Source organism: Rhincodon typus, chromosome 21 (genome assembly GCF_021869965.1).
Source record: "Rhincodon typus isolate 14 chromosome 21, sRhiTyp1.1, whole genome shotgun sequence".
NCBI lineage: Eukaryota > Metazoa > Chordata > Chondrichthyes > Orectolobiformes > Rhincodontidae > Rhincodon > Rhincodon typus.
In genome coordinates this window covers 25,341,695-25,360,111 of record NC_063352.1, presented here as the reverse complement: position 1 = coordinate 25,360,111, position 18,417 = coordinate 25,341,695, and the positions used below count along the sequence as shown (strand labels likewise).

Sequence of the window (18,417 nt, the reverse complement as noted above, 5' to 3'; positions counted from 1 at the left end):
AATAGCAGGAACTGCAGATGCTGGAGAATCTGAGATTACAAGGTGCAGAGCTGGATGAACACAGCAGGCCAAGCAGCATCAGAGGAGCAGGCAGGCTGACGTTTCGGGCCTAGACCCTTTATCAGAAAATGAAGAATGAGGATTTTCTGAAGAAGGGTTTAGGCCCGAAACGTCAGCCTGCCTGCTCCTCTGATGCTGCTTGGCCTGCTGTGTTCATCCAGCTCTGCACCTTGTTATCTCAGTTCAAATTATGTTGGTGGACGCTCTATGCCTATCACTCTCAAGATGACAGTGGCCTTGAATTTTTATGCATCAGGATTTCAATGCACCTTTGCAGAATAGTACAAGTCCCAGCTTACTCTAAGGGAGCCACATAAGCAATGTTTAGGCAAACAAGTGATTTTGTTTCCTTCACCAGAGGAGACATTAGTCAGGTTGAGAGAGCTACAGACTGCACACATACTTCTGCGTTCCCCAATGTTCGAGGTATGATAGATTACACACCATCAAAGGTGTGCAGCTTTGGCCATCAAAGCTTCATCAGGCCAGCCAGGGACATTGATCAATTGGAAAGGTTTCCATTCCATCAACATACGATTTGTGTGTGAGCATCAGAGCCAGGGCAAGTCTGAAGGCATGGAGGAGATGCCACGCCAGCCAGCAGTGGAACTTAGTGTACAACAGGCTTTGGATGGCAGAGGCATCCAAAACTGTCATATAATGTGACATTTTAACAAAAGTGGAATTCATCAAATGAAAACATTTTTTGCCTCATTTAGCTTTTGTTTGTAAATATCTCTTTGCTATTCAGATCAACCCAAGGCAGGTTATGCATGTGCCAATGATGATGCATAATAAGAGACAATTCAGCATTGCATACATGATCAAGAACTCCCTCAATAACATCACTCAATCCAAATCCGAATCAGGACACCATACAAATTAAACACTAGTGAAGCCAGAACAGCATGTACACATACCATCATATAATGCAGATCCTGAGCAACATATCTCCAAATAAGAGAACACTGTATAATCACCCTCGTCAACTCATGTGTGAGTAATGTGCTTTTAAAATTCTCTAATGGGAGCTACATTGTGGTGCTCCTTCTCACCACCAGCTGAAGACAGCCTGTGGCAGACTGCTGACCCTGATGCCTGCTATCAGGGATGACTTTGATGGATATACTCTGGTTACCAGAGGCTGTAAGCTGGGGGTTACATGCATATTTGCAGGAGTCAGATCAGTCACCAGAACATTCGGAATGTTTGGTGGAAGTGTGGCTGCCTCCATCAGGAGAGCCCTGAAAATGGTGACAGCAGTTGCCACCTGCCATCCCGAGGTCTTTAGGCCCTCACTTCCAACCGGAAAGGAACCAGGACCCAGCTGTGACTCCAGTCATCTCCACCAGTCTGGGCGCTCGGCAGTGGAGCTCAGAGACCACACAATGGAGTGCAGGTCAGAATGCCTCTCCAACAATATCCCATCAATTAGCTGCTGTGCCTGTCCTCCATGATGATTATGGACCTTTTCCATGGAGGAAGTTATTCATTGTGAAGAGAGGGTGATTGCTACACTGTGCCTGAATGGACTCTTCCTTTATCTGTGCTTGCTCAAGCAAATCCTTTGAAAACTGACACACCTTACTTTGTATGCCAGCATCTGCCACATGATCCAGAGGCTCATTATCAAACTGCAGCTCAGAGTCTAGGTTGCCCCAGTATTTCTTTGAGCATCAGATTATTGTGCTCTCAGTCTCTGACAGCTGATCCTCTGACTGTCAGATGCTCGGATGGGTGTGTTGTACCTCTTCAGCCAACTCAAGCCTACCCACAAGGTGTGTTTTTCTGCGCTGATTCCACATGCTGCATAAAGATGTGAAAGTGAGGTCTCCTCTTCCTTAAAAGGTTAACATGGATCTCTCAGGGCTGCTGCCTGCAGTGGCTTTTGTATTTGCAATTGTTTCCATCGAATAAATAGAGCTGCAGGACAAATATCTTAAAATGCAGTCCAATAATCATGGACAAAGTGATGACATTTCTTTCCCCCCAAAAAAAGTCACTGTTTCCTAATGCAATCTGCAACAGATGTCCAACTTGGGAAGTTAAATCAATCAACCGAGTGAAACGTGACTGGTGAGAATAAACTGCTCAGCCGTGATCAGTTTCAAGGTTAATGTTTCCGAATTTTGCATACAGCTGGACTTTAAGGTCTGATAACACCTGTGGAGGAGGGATACAACTCACCAACTCCCAACTGCACACACCCCCACCCCACACACACACACACACGGAAAGTGCTATGCAGAATCTCACCCTTAAAACTGAGACACCTTTCTGAATACTGAAAGTTGCCAGATTCAATCCTCTCACTATTGCACACTGTCCTCTTCCCCAATTTCCCCCACCCCGCTTCAGCAAAAACTTTTTCAGGAACAAGTTTTGGGCCTTAGGAATCTGAAAACCCTTGGGCCAATCTCCAGCCTCTCTACAACCAATGGTCCTGCATTATTGTTGCTGGCCAACACCAAAACATCCTCCAGTGCAGTTAAAATTGTCAGGTTTGGTGTTCTACCAATGATGCATGATCTCTCATAGGCTTTATAAGCCCTCTTCTCCTGCAAAGAAAAAGGAACGCTGTTATGTTTCTTCTGTGGAGAAATCATGCTGGTGTCTGTGTGCCCAATCTGCATATTGTTGGCACTTCTTAACGATCCTTGAAAAGTAACAGGTCATAGATTTTAGACATCCCTCAGAAACCCAGGTGTCATGAAATGTATTCATTCCCTTCTACGTGTGCAACAAACAATTGTCATGCAATCCTTCAATCCTCACTGCCTACAAACATTTCGGACATTCACCCTTGTTAAATGCAAAAAGTCATTCTGTCTCTCATGGCATCCCAACCCACTTCTGCTGACCTTCTCTTTGATCTCCATTCAGGCTTTTTTAGCCTGGTGAGGATGTCTCCTCATGTCAACTCATGGCATTAGGAAATCCCACTGATCATTCACAGACTGAAGGGGGACTCATAGAAAGTCACTGACAAACAGTCCGGCTGTCTGTGGTCTCAGCCCTTCGACTTCATTAGGCAACTGCAAGAAAGAGCGAGGATTCAAACCCGATACTGTTGCAAAGTGTCAAGTTGACCTTTAGCCTCTGTGTAAGATAAACAAATTGAAAGGATAAAATATAACTCTTTTTCTGAACACTTCTTATCCGTAAGGGACATGGGACAAGAGGTGTGTTCTCAGGTGTTACTTCCTGTCCAGGAAAGCTCCTGAATGAGGCTTCTCTGCCACAATTGTCACCAGAATGGAAAAACATGCCTGCCCTTTCTACTGATCCACTGTTTCAGTGTCATATATGGAAGCTGCCCTCTTCCCATACTTCTTCCAAACAACATGGATCACCACTCATGGATTTCATTAGAAGCTGCCACCAATACAAAGACAGCATTCCTTTAAATTGTCTGCCGTGACTGTCTTCTGATTCACAGCCAAACCTCTCTCCCACTTGATGTCCCACCCTTGATGCCCAGTTTGGTGCAGAGTTCCCCTACCCAACACTAATTGGTTTCCTTACTGCCTTATGGCCACTTGAGTTGTTGCACTGAGAGGGTGGGAGTGGATGGACCACATACATCCTGTTCCACATTCCTCACCCCACGAGAAACCATAACATCCTGCCCATAAAGACAAATTTTCAGAGATGCAAACAAATTTAGAGAAATAAAGAAAAATAACTCACCTTTAGCATCTCTATGACATGCCAAATATTTCACAATCAATAAGGCATCTTCCAAAAATAGTCAATGTTGTAATAATGGCAAACAAGGCAACCAATTTGTACATTGTAGGGTCCCACAAACAAATGACAAAATGAATCTATTTTGATAGTGTTGGTTGAGGAGTATATTGGCCATGGCAGGTTACACTTCAGTGATACAGGGCAGTGGTAAGGTCACATCTGAAGTACAGCATTTGTCTCCTTATATAAGGAAAGATGTAAATGCATTGGAAAGAGTTCATACTAAACTAATACCTAGAATGCATGGATTGTCTCAAGAACAATGATTTGGCAATCTAGTGGAGTTTTGTAGATTAAGAGACAATTTGATTGAAAGATCCAAGATTCTGATGGATCTTGACGGGTGGATGTGGAAAGAATGATTCCATGTGGCTGAGAGTCTAGAATTAGGGGTCACTGTTTAAAAATAAGGAGTTGCCCATTTAGACATAGAAGCATGAAAGGAAATGTTTTCTTACAGAGGGTCATAAGACCTTGGAACCCTCTTCCTCAAAAGGTGGTAGAAGCAGAATCTTTTAATATTTTAACATAGAGAGAAAGATTCTTGGTAATCCAGGGAATAAAAGGTTATTTGGGGATATACGGAATCATCAGATTAGTCATGGTTTTAATGAATGGTGGAGCAAGCTCAAGTGGCTGAGTGGCCTCCTGCTCCTAATCTGTATCTTTGTGTGTTTATATGAGATCAGGGTATGCAACTACTTACTCGAGTGTCATGGAATCTTTCCTATCACCTCAGAGGGCAGATAGGGTCTCCTGTTGATATCACATCTGTACCTCCAACAGTGCAGCATTCCTTTGGTACTGCGCTACAGTGTCTGCCAGGATTACAGGCTCAAAACTAGTAATGAGACAAGAATGAACAAGCTTCTTTTTGAAGACTTACTAATTACACAGTATTCAAGCTAAGTCACTCACCATTCTGCAGCAATGTGATCTTACTTTCAACCCAAGTTGCTGTTACCTTGTCTCACAACAGGCTTGATGAAATGTGAACTGCAGCTTATTAAATTCAACAGAAACACTATACTGTTACCTCAAGAATCTTTGCCAGTTTCTTGCCACTTTTCAGTTCAACTGAGGCCTTGTAGATACACTGCAGTCCAGACTTTATCTCTTCTGTCTTCTCTTGCAACGTGATCTTGAAATGTAAGCTCTTCAGTCTGATTTTATATTCCTTTACTGACAGCATCTACACATGTACAGGGATGTAGAAGAAATAGTTTTTCATGAATCTGTGTTGAGAAAAGAAGCTTTGTGCAAAACATATCACACATAGGGATATATTTATCCCTGTCCTTCTGTGAAGCTACTAATTCATGTTATATGTGTTTTATTAAGAACATATACAGTAGGCCAGTATTTATCCTTTACAGTTTCTCCACAAAGACCTCTGCCTCTCTACCTCCCATTCCTCTTTTGAGAATTTTCTCAGAACCTACCTTTAACCCTTTAGATCATCCTGTATGAAGTGCCTTGACTCTTTATTCCAAAAGGTACTAACTACTTGCATTTATATATTGCATGATGAGGCAATAAGGCACACTAATGGACATCATCCTAGCCTCTTATAGGAGTGGCTAGCAAGATAATAAATGCATTGGATTTTATTTCTCAAAACTTCCTTGATTTGGGGGTGGAGCTACTAGACTGGAAGTCAGTGAATGCAACTGCATATGTTCAAAAAGGGAGAGAAACAGAAAACAGGAAACAACAGGTCAGTTAGAAAAAGCTAAAATCCTTTATTAAAGAATTTATGGCAGGGAATGGGTAATCAGGCAGGATCAATGTGGTTTTGTGAAAGGGAAGTCATGCTTGACTAATCTATTGGTCTTTGTACAATGGATAAAGGGGGACTGGTTGATACACTGTACTTAGATTTGCAGAAGTGTGTTGATAAGGTGCCACATCAGTGGCTATCGCAGAAAATAAAAGCTCATGGTGTATAATGGCATGGGTAGCAGATTGGCTGGCTAACAGGAGGTAGAGCCAGGCATATGTGGGTCTTAAAATGCATTGAGTAATATAATGAAGGGATCAATGTTGGGATCTCAACTGTTTACAATTTATATAAATCATTTAGATGAAGGAATGGAAGACATGGCTGCAAGATAAGTAAGTTGTTAAGAGAACATAAGGCAGGTACAAAAAGATATAGATTGGTAAAAGAGAGTGGATAAAATTCTGAGCAAATGCAGCAAGACCTGGACAATATCCGGGTTTAGGCTGACAAGTAGCAACTAATAGTTGAAGCACACGTGCCAAGCAGTGACCTCTTCCAACAAGAGAGAATCTAATTAGTGCCCTTGACATTCAGTGGCACTGCCATTGCTGAATCCACCACTATCAACATCAGGGAGATTGCCATTGACCAGAAACTGAACTGGGATGAGCCATAAAAAATACTGTGGCTACAAGAGCAGGTCAAAGGCTATGAACCTTACAGTGAGCAACTTACCTCCTGACTAAAGCTGTCCACCATCTACAAGGCATAAGTTAGGAGTGTGAAGAAATAATGTCCACTTGCCTGGAAATAATCCCCACTCAAAAATCTTGATGACATCCAGGACAAAGCAACCACTTGATTGGCACCACATCCACATTCATTCCCTTCACCACCAATGTTCAGTAGCACTATCTACAGGATGCACTGCAAAAATACTTCAAGGCTCCTAAGGCAGCACCTTCCAAACCCATAATCACTAATATCTCAAGGAACAGGGACAGCGCATACATGGGAACACTATCACCTGCAAGTTCCCCTCCAACCCATTCACCATCCTGACTTGGAAGCATATCGTTGTTCCTTCAGTGTCAATGGGTCAAAATCCTGGAGCACCCTCCCTAACAGATTTGTAGGTGCACTTACATCAAAAGGACAACAGCAGTTTGAAGGAGGCAGCACCGACATCAAATGGACAACAGCAGTTTCAAGGAGGCAGCTCACCACCACCTTCTCAAGGATAACTAGTCAATACTGCTCGCCCAGCCAGTAACACAAATGTCCAATGAATGAATGAAATAATAAATAAATACATACATACATACATAAATAATGTGGGAGAACTTGAAATCATCCATTTTAACAGGAAGGATAATGAAGGGAGCATATTATCTTAACGGTGAGACTTTGTCAAGCTTTCAGATGCAAAGGAATCTGGGCGTCCTCATGCATGAATCACAAAAATAGTTAGTATGCAGGAAGTTAATAGAATGTTATCCTTTACCATGAGGGTAACTGAATACAAAAGTAGAGAGATCATGTTTCAGTTATATAGGGTACTGGTGAAGCTATATTTAGAGTACTGTGCACAATACCAGTCACCTCATTTAAGGAAGAATGCGAATCATTTGGAGGCATTTAGAGGTTTACTACACTAATACCTGGAATGGGGGTTTGTCTTGTGAGCACAGCTCGATCAGGCTGAGCTTCTACTGCTGGAGTTTAGAACAGTAACAGGTAACTTGATTGAAACATACAAGATCCTGATGGGTCTTGACAAAGGAGATGTTGAGAGGATGTTTCCTCTTGTGGAAGAATCTACATTTAGGAGCCACTCTTTAAAAAGCAAGGGTCACCCATTTAAAAGAGAGATGAGGTCAAGTTTTTATCTTTAAGAGGTTTGTCAATGTTTGGAACCCTCATTCTGACAAGACAGTAGTAGCAGAGTCCTTGAATATTTTTAAGACAAAGGCAAATAGATTCTTGTTAAGCAAGGGTTGAAAGGTTAACAAGGGGTAGGTGGGAATATGGATTTCAGGTTACTACCAAATCAGCCACAATCTTACTGAATGGTGGAGCAGGCTTGAAGGGCTGGAAGGCCTAATCCTCCTCCTCGTTTATATATTTGTATGTAAGCTGAGGTGAATAATCAAATTTGACAAAGTAGAAAAATATTACAATGATAATTTATTGTATGTCTCCAAACTAAGATCTTTGGTGTGAAATGGCATTTTGACAAAGGAGCTGGTGGTGAGGAGGGTCATGTGAAATAAACAGACATGTATTAACTGCAAGAGGCCATTCAGCCTTGTGGATCTATCACACTGTTCAATTAGAACAATTAAACCTTTGCTGGTCTCATAGGATCAGAAATTTATGGCTTCAAAGGAGACCTTTCCGCCAATCACATCTGTGTCAGTCATTAAAATCTATCCAGTCTAATCTGACTTCTCAGTTCTTCAGAGCCCCCAACAACAACTTTTTGAAGGAGACAACTCCTAATTTCTAAGGCCTATTTTGTGAACTGTTTCCTGACATTATTCATATGTGGTTTTAACATTAAGTTGCTCTGAACTCTTCCCACCCAAATATAGTTTCTCTATATTTGTCCCATTAACTCCAAAGTGTAAGAGAAATTGATGAAAGTTGGTTTAAGTGCCTTTAATATAAATCAAGAGCCATGACAGTTTATGTGGGACCCACCTCCAGGGCAAATTGGTCCGGTTCATTCAGCTTACTGGGATCAGCCATGTGCCGCTTGAAATTCTTCAACTCTTCCTCATCAGGAGCATACAGCAGCAACTGCTTAATATGAGAGGGTTCCAAACGATCATTCTCCATTGTCATGAGAATCTGACGGAGCTCCGGTGCAGAGAGTTTCAGATGGGCGATGAGAATAGCTAACAGAGATAAAATCAGAAGGAGAATCCGTCATCACAAGGAAGTGAGAGGTGGAGCAGACATATTGTGCCAGGGAGCATGGTGGTGGCACTCACTTAATTGTGGCAGACGCCGTGCACAAGCTTCCCAGCAGTGAGTAAGCATTCACACACTTTCCCACTGCCAAGTCAGTCAGACAAATGAAAGGAACTGATGTGGAATTGCCAGCCATTTCTGATGGGATATCGATTAGGGTCATTACTGAGCCAAATGACACCCACTATTCTTGAGTCAACTGCAATTTAGTGGTGGCACAAAGATTAAATTCAAGCTGTAGGGATCCTCATGCCCTCAGAAGGCTGCCCAGCTAACCCTGCCAGGTTTGCCAGCAGGCCTCCGATTTCCTGGCATCAGGCACTTTGTGCCAATCGATGGACCAGGCCTCAGGCAGAAGGGTTTGTTGCCTAGAGACTATTGCTATACAGACAACAGTGTGTCATCAGCACGTAAGATCAACGGGAAATCTCTGATACAAATGAACAGAAATAAAGAAAATAGGAGCAGGAGAAGGCTATTCATTATGATCATAGGTAATCATCCAACCTAGTACCCTGCTATCAGTTTCTCCCCATACCCCTTGATCCCTTATCAATTTATTGCTTTGGATGTTTTTTTCTACAATTCATGCTTACCATTGTGTAAACATCAAATTTCTGAAATGTGGTCACTAGCGCTCTGAGTCAAAGTTAAATTGACACAAGCACCCCCACCAATGTGTAGCAGATGGAATACAATGCAGAGAAATGTCAGGTGAAATGCTTCGTTAGAGAAAAACAAAATTACCAAACATTTCTAATCTGAGGAGTGTTTACTTTCAAAGGAACTTGGATATCTTTGTTTAGGAGTAATCAAAAGTTAACATGCAGGTACAGTAGGCAAATGCTATGTTAGTCTTTATTACAAAGGAATTTGAGTAGAGGAAGAAATGACCCCTTATTGCAATTATTTCAAGCTTTAATGAGGCCACATCTGGCCTGCATATCCCTGAACACTATGAGCAATTTAGCATGGCCAATCCACCTAATATGCACATCTTTGGAAAGGGGGAGGAAACTGGAGCACCCGGATGAAACCCATACAGACACAAGAAGAACATGCTAACTCCACAGTCACCCAAGGCTGGAATTGAATCTGGGTCCCCAGTGCTGTGAGGCATCAGTACTAACCACTGTACTACCCAGAGGGCTGTGGAGGATCAACAATTGAGTGTGTTCAAGATTGAGTTTTGAAAGATTTCTGGTATCTAGATACAGAATGCCTGTTTCAATTATAAACACAATTGGAAGTGCTCATGGAGAAATATTTATCTTAGCTTATGAGTAGCCAATTGATAGCATAGAGCTTGAACACTGCTGAAAAGAGACATGCAGTCAAAGCTTTTCATTTCGTATTCACCAGAACAGGTACAAGAATGCCAAATTTGAAAGGAAACATTAATCTATATGGCATTGGAAAAGAATGTTAAAAATATCAAAGGTTACAGGATACTGCAGAGAAACAGTGTTGAATAGAATATCAGCCATGACCTCATTGAATGAGAAAGTGCATCTGAAAGGCTGAATGTCCTCATCCTGCTCTTATTTTCTATGTCATTATTTACATCCTTTCTCAACCATCAGTACCCAACACACCACTCTTTCTCCGTGCCTCCATCCTACTCAGTACAAGCCCTGGACCACAAGATCTTAAATGTTGTTAAAAGACAAAAAAATTGAAGCTTTTCATTTTGCACTTATCAGAACTAGAATGCAAGAAACAGACCTGAGAAAGGTCTCTTATACAGCATGAAAAGCGGGTGCTGATTGGTTGAGCCATCATTGGCATGAAGATGCTGTCGATCTTAATTCTAAGATCAAGCTGGTAGACAGTGCATTTCTGAGGGGTGCAGCAGACAATTAGCTGTCTCCATGACCCTTATTTTATGAAAAGTTGCATTATACAAATTCCATTTGCCTACACAAAACAGCATACTGATTACTTATGTACAGACCTTCTAGCACACACAAAAGCATCACACTGAGCCTGACTGATAATCTTAAATTGGTTTCTGGTGTAGCTCATAGCACACTCTGGATTATTTGATAAATGTTTTCCAATAGCAGAATCATATCGGTTGGTGGACAGAATCTTCTGAGGCTTGCAAGCATGGGCTGATTGAACATGTTCAGCATACTGCCCACTGTGCATAGTCTTGGGGGATGTTAACTGATACAGTCCACCACCACTGGGCATTTGACCTGCACACCTGGCATCACACCAGCACTGAAACTCAAATATCACTTTACACATTTGTGAGATGGGCAAAGCATCTTTTTGGCTTGACAGTAGCATCCAGTTAGTGGAGAAAATTACTGATAGACGTACTGCACAGAGCAGAGTGAGACATCTGCTGTTCAAATATTTAGGACACTTTCCCCTTCCAGGGTAACCTGAGGTAGATTGGACACTGTTCAGAACCAAAAGTGATGGATATTGGCCCTTTCATGAATTTTCATGAGGTACAGCAGGTGACAATTTTGATCATGGTGGTATCTATTATCATGCAGGATAAATTTTTATATGCACCATCTCAGCATCAAACTCACATGGTGAGGAGAAGGGAGAATAGGGCACTATTCATGAAGTTGCCAATGGGATTGATTTGTAATCTGTGGGACTGTGGCAATCCCAACATGCACATCGACAAAAAGATACAAAGTGATTTAACTCTGACTGGATGGGGCATTTTCATGGAGAATTGCCAGGGAAATACTGATACTATGTTTTTCTTTAGTTCAAATAAGGAACAATGCCTGGACATGTTAGTTAAGCTTGTACAGGATAGATCCTGAGTATGAATATATGTAATGTGCAGTAGGTGTAAGTAAGCTACATTGTTAGCTCTGCTAATAATTCTAAATTGGCTGTAAGAATAATTCTTAGCAAATTCAGGATTGTTCAGCAGAGGATGAATATTAAATTCAATAGGAGTTCTTGGTGCATTCTTCTGACAACTCTTGACTAACAGAATAAAATTGTCAACTAATCAGCACTCTTTTCTCATGCAGTATAAATTATTGCTTCCTTTGAGATTTGGCCTTCTTATATCTATCCTAATGAATGCAACACAAAAAGCTATGATTGCATATCTCTTTTCAGTAATATTCAAGCTCTGTACTATCAAGTAGCCATTCAAAAACTAAGACAAATATTTGTCCATGAGCAACTCCAGTTGAGTTTATAATTGAAACAGGAACTCTGTTCCCTAGCTGCATAACGGGAATGACTTTGGAGGGAGGCAAGCAACTTACACATATTGTAAGCCTTCTTACGAGATAATATTTCCACCATATCCTTCTTCTTAAAGGTTTCAGGTACAAAACTTGCTTCTGTAAAAAGAAAATGACATAATAAGGAGAAATATTTAAACCAGGCTTATGTGATCATCCAGTCACCAGCTGGCACTAGTCTATGACAGGACCATGTGACAAGAATCTACATAGGCACATTTGATGATCACACCATATGGACCTTGTCTCTGAAGGGGAATAACTGGACTGTAGTGTATTAATCCACCACTGAGGCAACCTGGTTTCATCAACATAAAAAGTGACAAAGATACTTGGAGAAAGTGTTGCAGTTTGGTGCAGACTACCCACACATGGTATGTAATCACTGCTTGGCACATAATGTGTGTACTCAATAACTGGCACACAGTCTTGTTCACACTGTGTAGACTGACAAGTGCACTCAGATGATGTGTCATATTCTGTTAGACGCTGTGCAATGCCAGGCTGTCACTTACTGGTTGGTCTCTGGGTCCCAAAGTGCAGCTCCAGATCTAGATACTTGACCATGTCACTCAGCTTGTCATAATCTGAGTCCTCTCCAAACTGAGAAAAATGAAGTAGAGATAACTGATTATCAGATGGCTTCAAATAAACACAATGCAGCACAGAATCCTTGCTATTATATGATGACCAAGCTCCTAATGGCTTCTAGTACAAGGTAAACGTTCAGTACGACTGAGCCTGTTTCACATCCAGGTTAGCATTTGGCAACATACCACACAGGTAATGTGGGGAGCATAGTCCCTGTAACAAAAGGAAAGTAACAGCAAATCCTGAAAATGGACCAAACACTTTCCTGCTTTGGTCCGACTCAACTTCTGGACATAATGTGCTCAGCTATTCCCCTTCCTGAATCTTATTGGCATAGGGTTCTCAAAAGGCACCAGTTGTATCTCAGCTAATCAACAATTTTTCATGTTTCTACCTAGCAGATTATTTGACTACGAGACATACCATAGACTACGGCTGATCTGGACTAAGGACATGCATATTTTCAACCAGGTCACTGAATATTGATCAGGAACAAGAACCCTCCAGACATGCCCCCAGAATATTCCAATATATAATCAGAAAAGTCCTACTAATACCACTGTGACTAAGAACAGATAACTCTGTGCAAACTAAAATGGAATCTGGTTATTTTTCCGGTTTATACTTGTTGCTGGTTCTATTTTCAACGTCTCAACAATGATCTCCTTTTCTTATATTGCTTTGATTTCCAACTTAAAACAACTTTTATTTTACAACACGGTAAAATTGACAGGCAGGAAAAGATCATCAAACTCCCCCATCTTGTTACAAAGATGTCTCACCTCATTATAAGCAGAAAATCCTGACTCTGGGTATCACCCCATACCATCACCCACTAGATTAGACATATAGTCTCCTGGGAAAAATTAGAAAACCCAATAAGGGAACCAATATGTTGGAAACTTCCACACCTGAATGATCAAAGAGGGACCAAATGTTGTTGACTAGCCCACTCAGCTCAAGAAGATGTGATCCTTTCCCTCTTCAAGGTAAGATCCAACTCCCTCATGAAAATAGAAGGCCGATTTTCATGGACAAGATAAATATTGGGAATCAGGAATTTTCTCTACCCTGTAATCCTGTCCAAGTCCTATCACCCAATTTACATATCAGGGAAATAGGCTTCAGCTGGAGACAAGCCTGCTGTGCCTAGAGACAGGCCCAAAGCATGATGGGAGGTGGGCAGATGGCGAGACCAGCCAGTTAGACGTTGACTGGGAAATTGATTCACGTGTACACATAGTTGCTAAACTCTCTAATCTTTAGTGTCCACACACACACACACACCTTGTACAAGTTGCAAAAGGGCCTGCTCAATATGTTTCATTGACAGTTTATTACCTTAACAGAATGATCAAGTTATTACAACAGTTTTTCTTTCAATGGTCTATTGCCCTCATGATCTTTCTTCCAATGACCTCTTCTTCCTTATCCCCTCTGAAAACACCCCAGTATCTTCCCTATCCCAGTACAGCCACTCTTCAATAACCTTCACCTCCCAGTACAGCCACTCTCCCCAGTGACACACATTTTGTTTAACTTTGGTATTGCTTATGAAAAGGTAAGGGGAGAATATTTTTCCAAAGGAAATGCTGAGTGTCTGTTTTGGCTCCCAACTCCAGATTAGGGCTTTCCCCCATGGTTCATGACTCTTTTGTGGAATGGTGAACAATATTTCCTCCTAAAGCCAGCATGACTGCATCAAGGTAGTGGAGGATCTGAAATGCACACCTACAGTGTAGACAGTAAAGAGTCCTGAATGTGATCTGGCTTTCCCTTTGTGGGAAGGAGACAGGAATTCCAGAACTGGGCCCAGCTCACCACTTTTAAAGTCTTCCCATCTCTGTTCTGACACAGGCAAGAAATCCAGGCCAAGGTGTCAGCATCCATCAAATTTTGATGTAGTATTTATGGCCCGAGTGCTGGAGGCACTGATCATATGGCTGGGGTGTTTGAACCTTTAAGCTTGCAGGTTCAACACTGGCACTGCCAATTACATGGCCTGAGTCATGGACCCACTGAGTACACGGGATCAATGTTGGGCTGAGTACAACTGTTGGAGTCACTGATTGCTCAAGCTACTGAATACAAGTCACTAATTAATCAATTGTAAAGACTTCCCTTCTCCAGTTATTCCCTGACCTACCACAAGCACCTCACCCTTCCTGAAGTCAGGAATATTTTCCCAATTTGTCTCCACTACACTCATCACTGTCGAAGTTCATCCTCTTGCTGTCTTATTAAGTGCTTGAAAGGTGCAACTTGGAAAGCCAGCAAATGAAATTAGCCTAGACTCTAAAGTAGCAGCTTCACATACCTGACCCCAAATGGTGCCTTCAGAGTTCTCCACTTGCTCCCATCGCAGCCTCTTCACACTCATGTGACTGGATTCACTTCTACGGTGAAAGCCACGGTGCAGTGGAGGGGGGCCAGACGAGGGTGGTAATGGTGGAGGAGGTGGCGGTGGTGGGAGAGGAATAGTCTGATGGTGGCTGGAGGAGTAAGAGGGGGGTGGAGGCAGTGGGGGTGGAGGTGGGATGACCCTTTTCAACTCGGAGATTAGGGTGTCAGGTTTCGGGTCATTGAACTGTATGGGTGGAGGAGGAGGGGGACTTTGAGGAGGAGGTGGGATAGGATCTGAACATGATGAATATGTTAAGGAACTTCCATCGTCGCTGCTGCTGACATATTCACTGGGGCTGCTTGGATCATTTACGCTATAGATTCCCTGCTCCTCTGGAAAGGTCATCTTGGGAAAGAAAAGAGCATGTTCATCAAAACGTAAAACTGTAACAGTCTCATAGAATCCCTACAGTGTGGAAGCGGGCCATTTGGCCCACTGGGTCCACACCAACACTCCGAAGAGAGACCACCCAGAGCCAGCACCCTACCCTATCCCTCTAACTCTGCATTTCCCATGGCTAATCCACCTAACCTGCACATCTTTGGACACTATGGGTAATTTAGCATGACCAATCCACCTAACCTGCACATCTTTGGACTGTGGGAGGAAACCTGGAGGAAACCCACACAGACACAGGGAGAATGTGCAAACTTCACACAGGCAGTTGCCCAAGGCTGGAATTGAACCTGGGTCCCTGGCACGGTGAGGGAGCACTGCTAACCACTCAGCAACTGTGCAGCCCATCTCACAGATCCTTCCCATAAAACTCCATCATCACATCTCCTACCCTTATATACATACACACACACACACACACACACACTTCTCAGAACCACTTTTTGAGTTATACAGGAACCATTCACTTATGTTTGAGCCTTTACCTTACTCCTAGTTAGCTGTTATACTATGTATAAACCACTCCAATTTACAATTAAATTCTAGATTGGATGCACATTCGTGAAATATCTGTTTTCTTCAGAGTCCTGTCTGTAATTCAGGTCTGGGAATATAAAAGTTATCTATTTGAAATAAATTAAAAATCTTAGAAATGTACAAAAGTGGACAGGAGAAGATCTAGCTTGTCCATCACACCTTGGCATGGTGTGACCACTGCGAACCATCATCCCAATTTCTACTCATTATCCCCTCAATGACCCACCCCAGCCCAATAACTTCTCCCTCATCTCCAACACCCTCACCATAACAGACCAAACAGTGCAAATTCCAAGTGGAGTAGAATAACATCACACTGATGATGTCATCTAGCATGGTGACAAAATGTCTGAACAAAAACAAGCCAGCTTGGCGAGCAAGTCAAAAACCTCACCCACAACCCGGGCTACAGATCTTTGCCAAAACTTTTGAACCCTGCCCTCTCCTGGTGGCCCTCCTTCAATGACTCCATCCCCTAGTGACCCACTGACCTTTTAAATACTTGACACTTAGGAAGTTCTCCGGTTCATTTTTTTTTAATGTGAAAGTGCTGTCACTGTTGATCTGAATGCTTGCTAATAGTCAGCAAATCTATTAGGTTTGAAAAACTTACTTCTTCATAATCGTTCTCTGGGTTCATGAACTCGTCCATGATGGTAACCTTCTGTCCTAGCTGCTCACTCAGGGCATCCAGAAATCGGTCTGTATCGCGGCTGCGAGGAGGGCGGGAGAAAGTGAAAAGCTTCTTGCGGCGGTTTGGGGGACTGTGCACGATCTCCACGTTGTGGGGTGAGGTGCTAGGGCTGCCGTCCAAGCTGACGTAGGGGTGTGGATCCGAATTAGTCGGGGAGGGATCAGTAGGAACTTGACAACGACAGGAGTGTATGGGATGAGGCTCTGTCTGCCATGACAGAGACATCCCCAACTTTTTGCTGCCTGCAACATTAACAAAAATAAATTACTTTGAAAAATTTTTGTTTTCAAATGGACAAACATTTAACTGAGCAGAAATTTCTTCGATGCAAACACTATTTTGTGCAAGGCAAACCTTAGTAGTTGAGACTATTGCAGACTCCATCGGCCAAATGTCTTTCTACTGTGCTGGACTGTTTATGAAAATACCAACATAACACCTAATGGTGGGAAGCTGCAATTGGCTCAGCACTGCAGGCTATGGAAGGAGCTGTCCCATTTCATAGAATCATAGAATGCAGACTGGAAGGAAGGGGAAAAGAGAAGGAGGCTGCAAAGCAGAAAGAAATGTTTCAAACCAGTCCACAAAGGAGCATTCAGTTAACAAGGAACCAGGAAGTGCAAAGTCACTGAGGTAATGAATTACAGGCCCTTCGGCCCAACAAGTCCACACTGACCCTCAGAGCAGCCCACCCAGACCCATCCCACATAACCCACTGAATCTACACATCCCTGAACACTATGGGCAATTTAGCATGGCTAATCCACCTAGCCTGCACATCTTTGGACTGTGGGAGGAAACCGGAGCTCTTGGAGGAAATCCACGCAGACACGAGGAGGATGTGCAAACTCCACACAGACGGTTGCCCTCAAGGCTGTAATCGAACTCAGGTCTCTGGCGCTGTGAGCAGCAGTGCTAACCACTGAGCCACCATATTATAACAGAAGCTACACATCAAAACTTACTTAATCGGCAAGTTCATCCTGCAGCAAAGACTTCAATTTTCATTCTGCTAGATTTGCTCTAATGTCTGCTATTATCTTCTGCAGTGTTTCCACCAACAACGTTTTACAAGCAAACTAGGCATCCATGCCTTAAAGATAGGAGTCACTACAGACATTAGGGTCGGCCAGGTTAGCACTGATTATTTCTGGCCATAGATGACATAGTGAAGGAAACTACAGATCTCTGTGTGTGCCATACAGATGCTCAATATACACCAGCTGGCAGATGGATGCATCTCCAAAAGTCCCTAAATCATCTAGGCAAACCACTCAGAGGGGTGAGTAATCAGAGAAAAGTCACGCTTACAAGCTGAATGGAAGGAAAGAGTGAGGAGCTGCTCCTTCAATCACAGGGATGTGTTCTGGGAGACCAAGGACTGGGGGCAGCCATTGTTTTGCCAAGACCAGGAAAAGATGATAGGAGGCACGGCCGGGAGCAATGTCAATGCTGGGACAGGGAATGGAGAGCTGCCTTATTGCCCTGTGCGAGAGTACGGGATGTCTGAGCGGAGATGGAGGCTGCAAGTGGTCTGGGGAGAGACAGGGGACCATAGGGAACTGGGAAAGGAAGGCCCAGAAGGAGATATGGGGCTACAAGGTTTCTGTAAGGAGCTGGAGAACTGCAAAGGATCTGAGTCTGGGTGGTGGGAGGGAAGAGATGGGTAGGAATTGGGGCTGGGGGGAAGGGAGTAGGAGAGGAATGAGTTCAGGTGCAAACAATAAGGTCACAAGCAGGGTATAGAGTGGATAGGAGATTAGGGAAGATGAGTAGCCACAAGGGAGGTGTAGGGAAATAAGGGGGCGGTGGGGGTTGGATGCAAGGAGATGGGGAGGCCGCAAGAGGATTGGGAATTGACAAGGAGGCCAGAGGAAAGCTGAGAAAAGGGAGTGAGGCTTCTTGTAAACTGACACTGGAGGGAGGCCATAGGGTTATGGGACAGACAAGGAGGGTGCAAGGTGGATGGCGAAGAGACAAAGGTTATAAAGGAGGTTGGAAGACAGATGCAGACTGGAAGGAAGGGGAAAAGAGAAGGAGGCTGCAAAGCAGA

The 18,417-nt window shown here is 43.0% G+C and overlaps 1 protein-coding gene across 1 annotated transcript in view; it reads right to left on the bottom strand.

Annotated features, from left to right (window-relative positions):
* The window catches only part of LOC109919195 (delphilin-like), a 98,811-nt gene that overhangs the window by 9,665 nt on the left and 70,729 nt on the right, over positions 1–18,417 (bottom strand). The window contains exons 13-18 of the mRNA XM_048609935.1: positions 16,284–16,606; positions 14,651–15,082; positions 12,258–12,345; positions 11,764–11,841; positions 8,237–8,433; positions 4,847–5,002 (exon numbers count right to left, since the gene is read on the bottom strand). Of these exons, the coding sequence (XP_048465892.1) occupies positions 4,847–5,002; positions 8,237–8,433; positions 11,764–11,841; positions 12,258–12,345; positions 14,651–15,082; positions 16,284–16,606 (1,274 nt within the window). The remainder of the gene's footprint in view (positions 1–4,846; positions 5,003–8,236; positions 8,434–11,763; positions 11,842–12,257; positions 12,346–14,650; positions 15,083–16,283; positions 16,607–18,417) is intronic.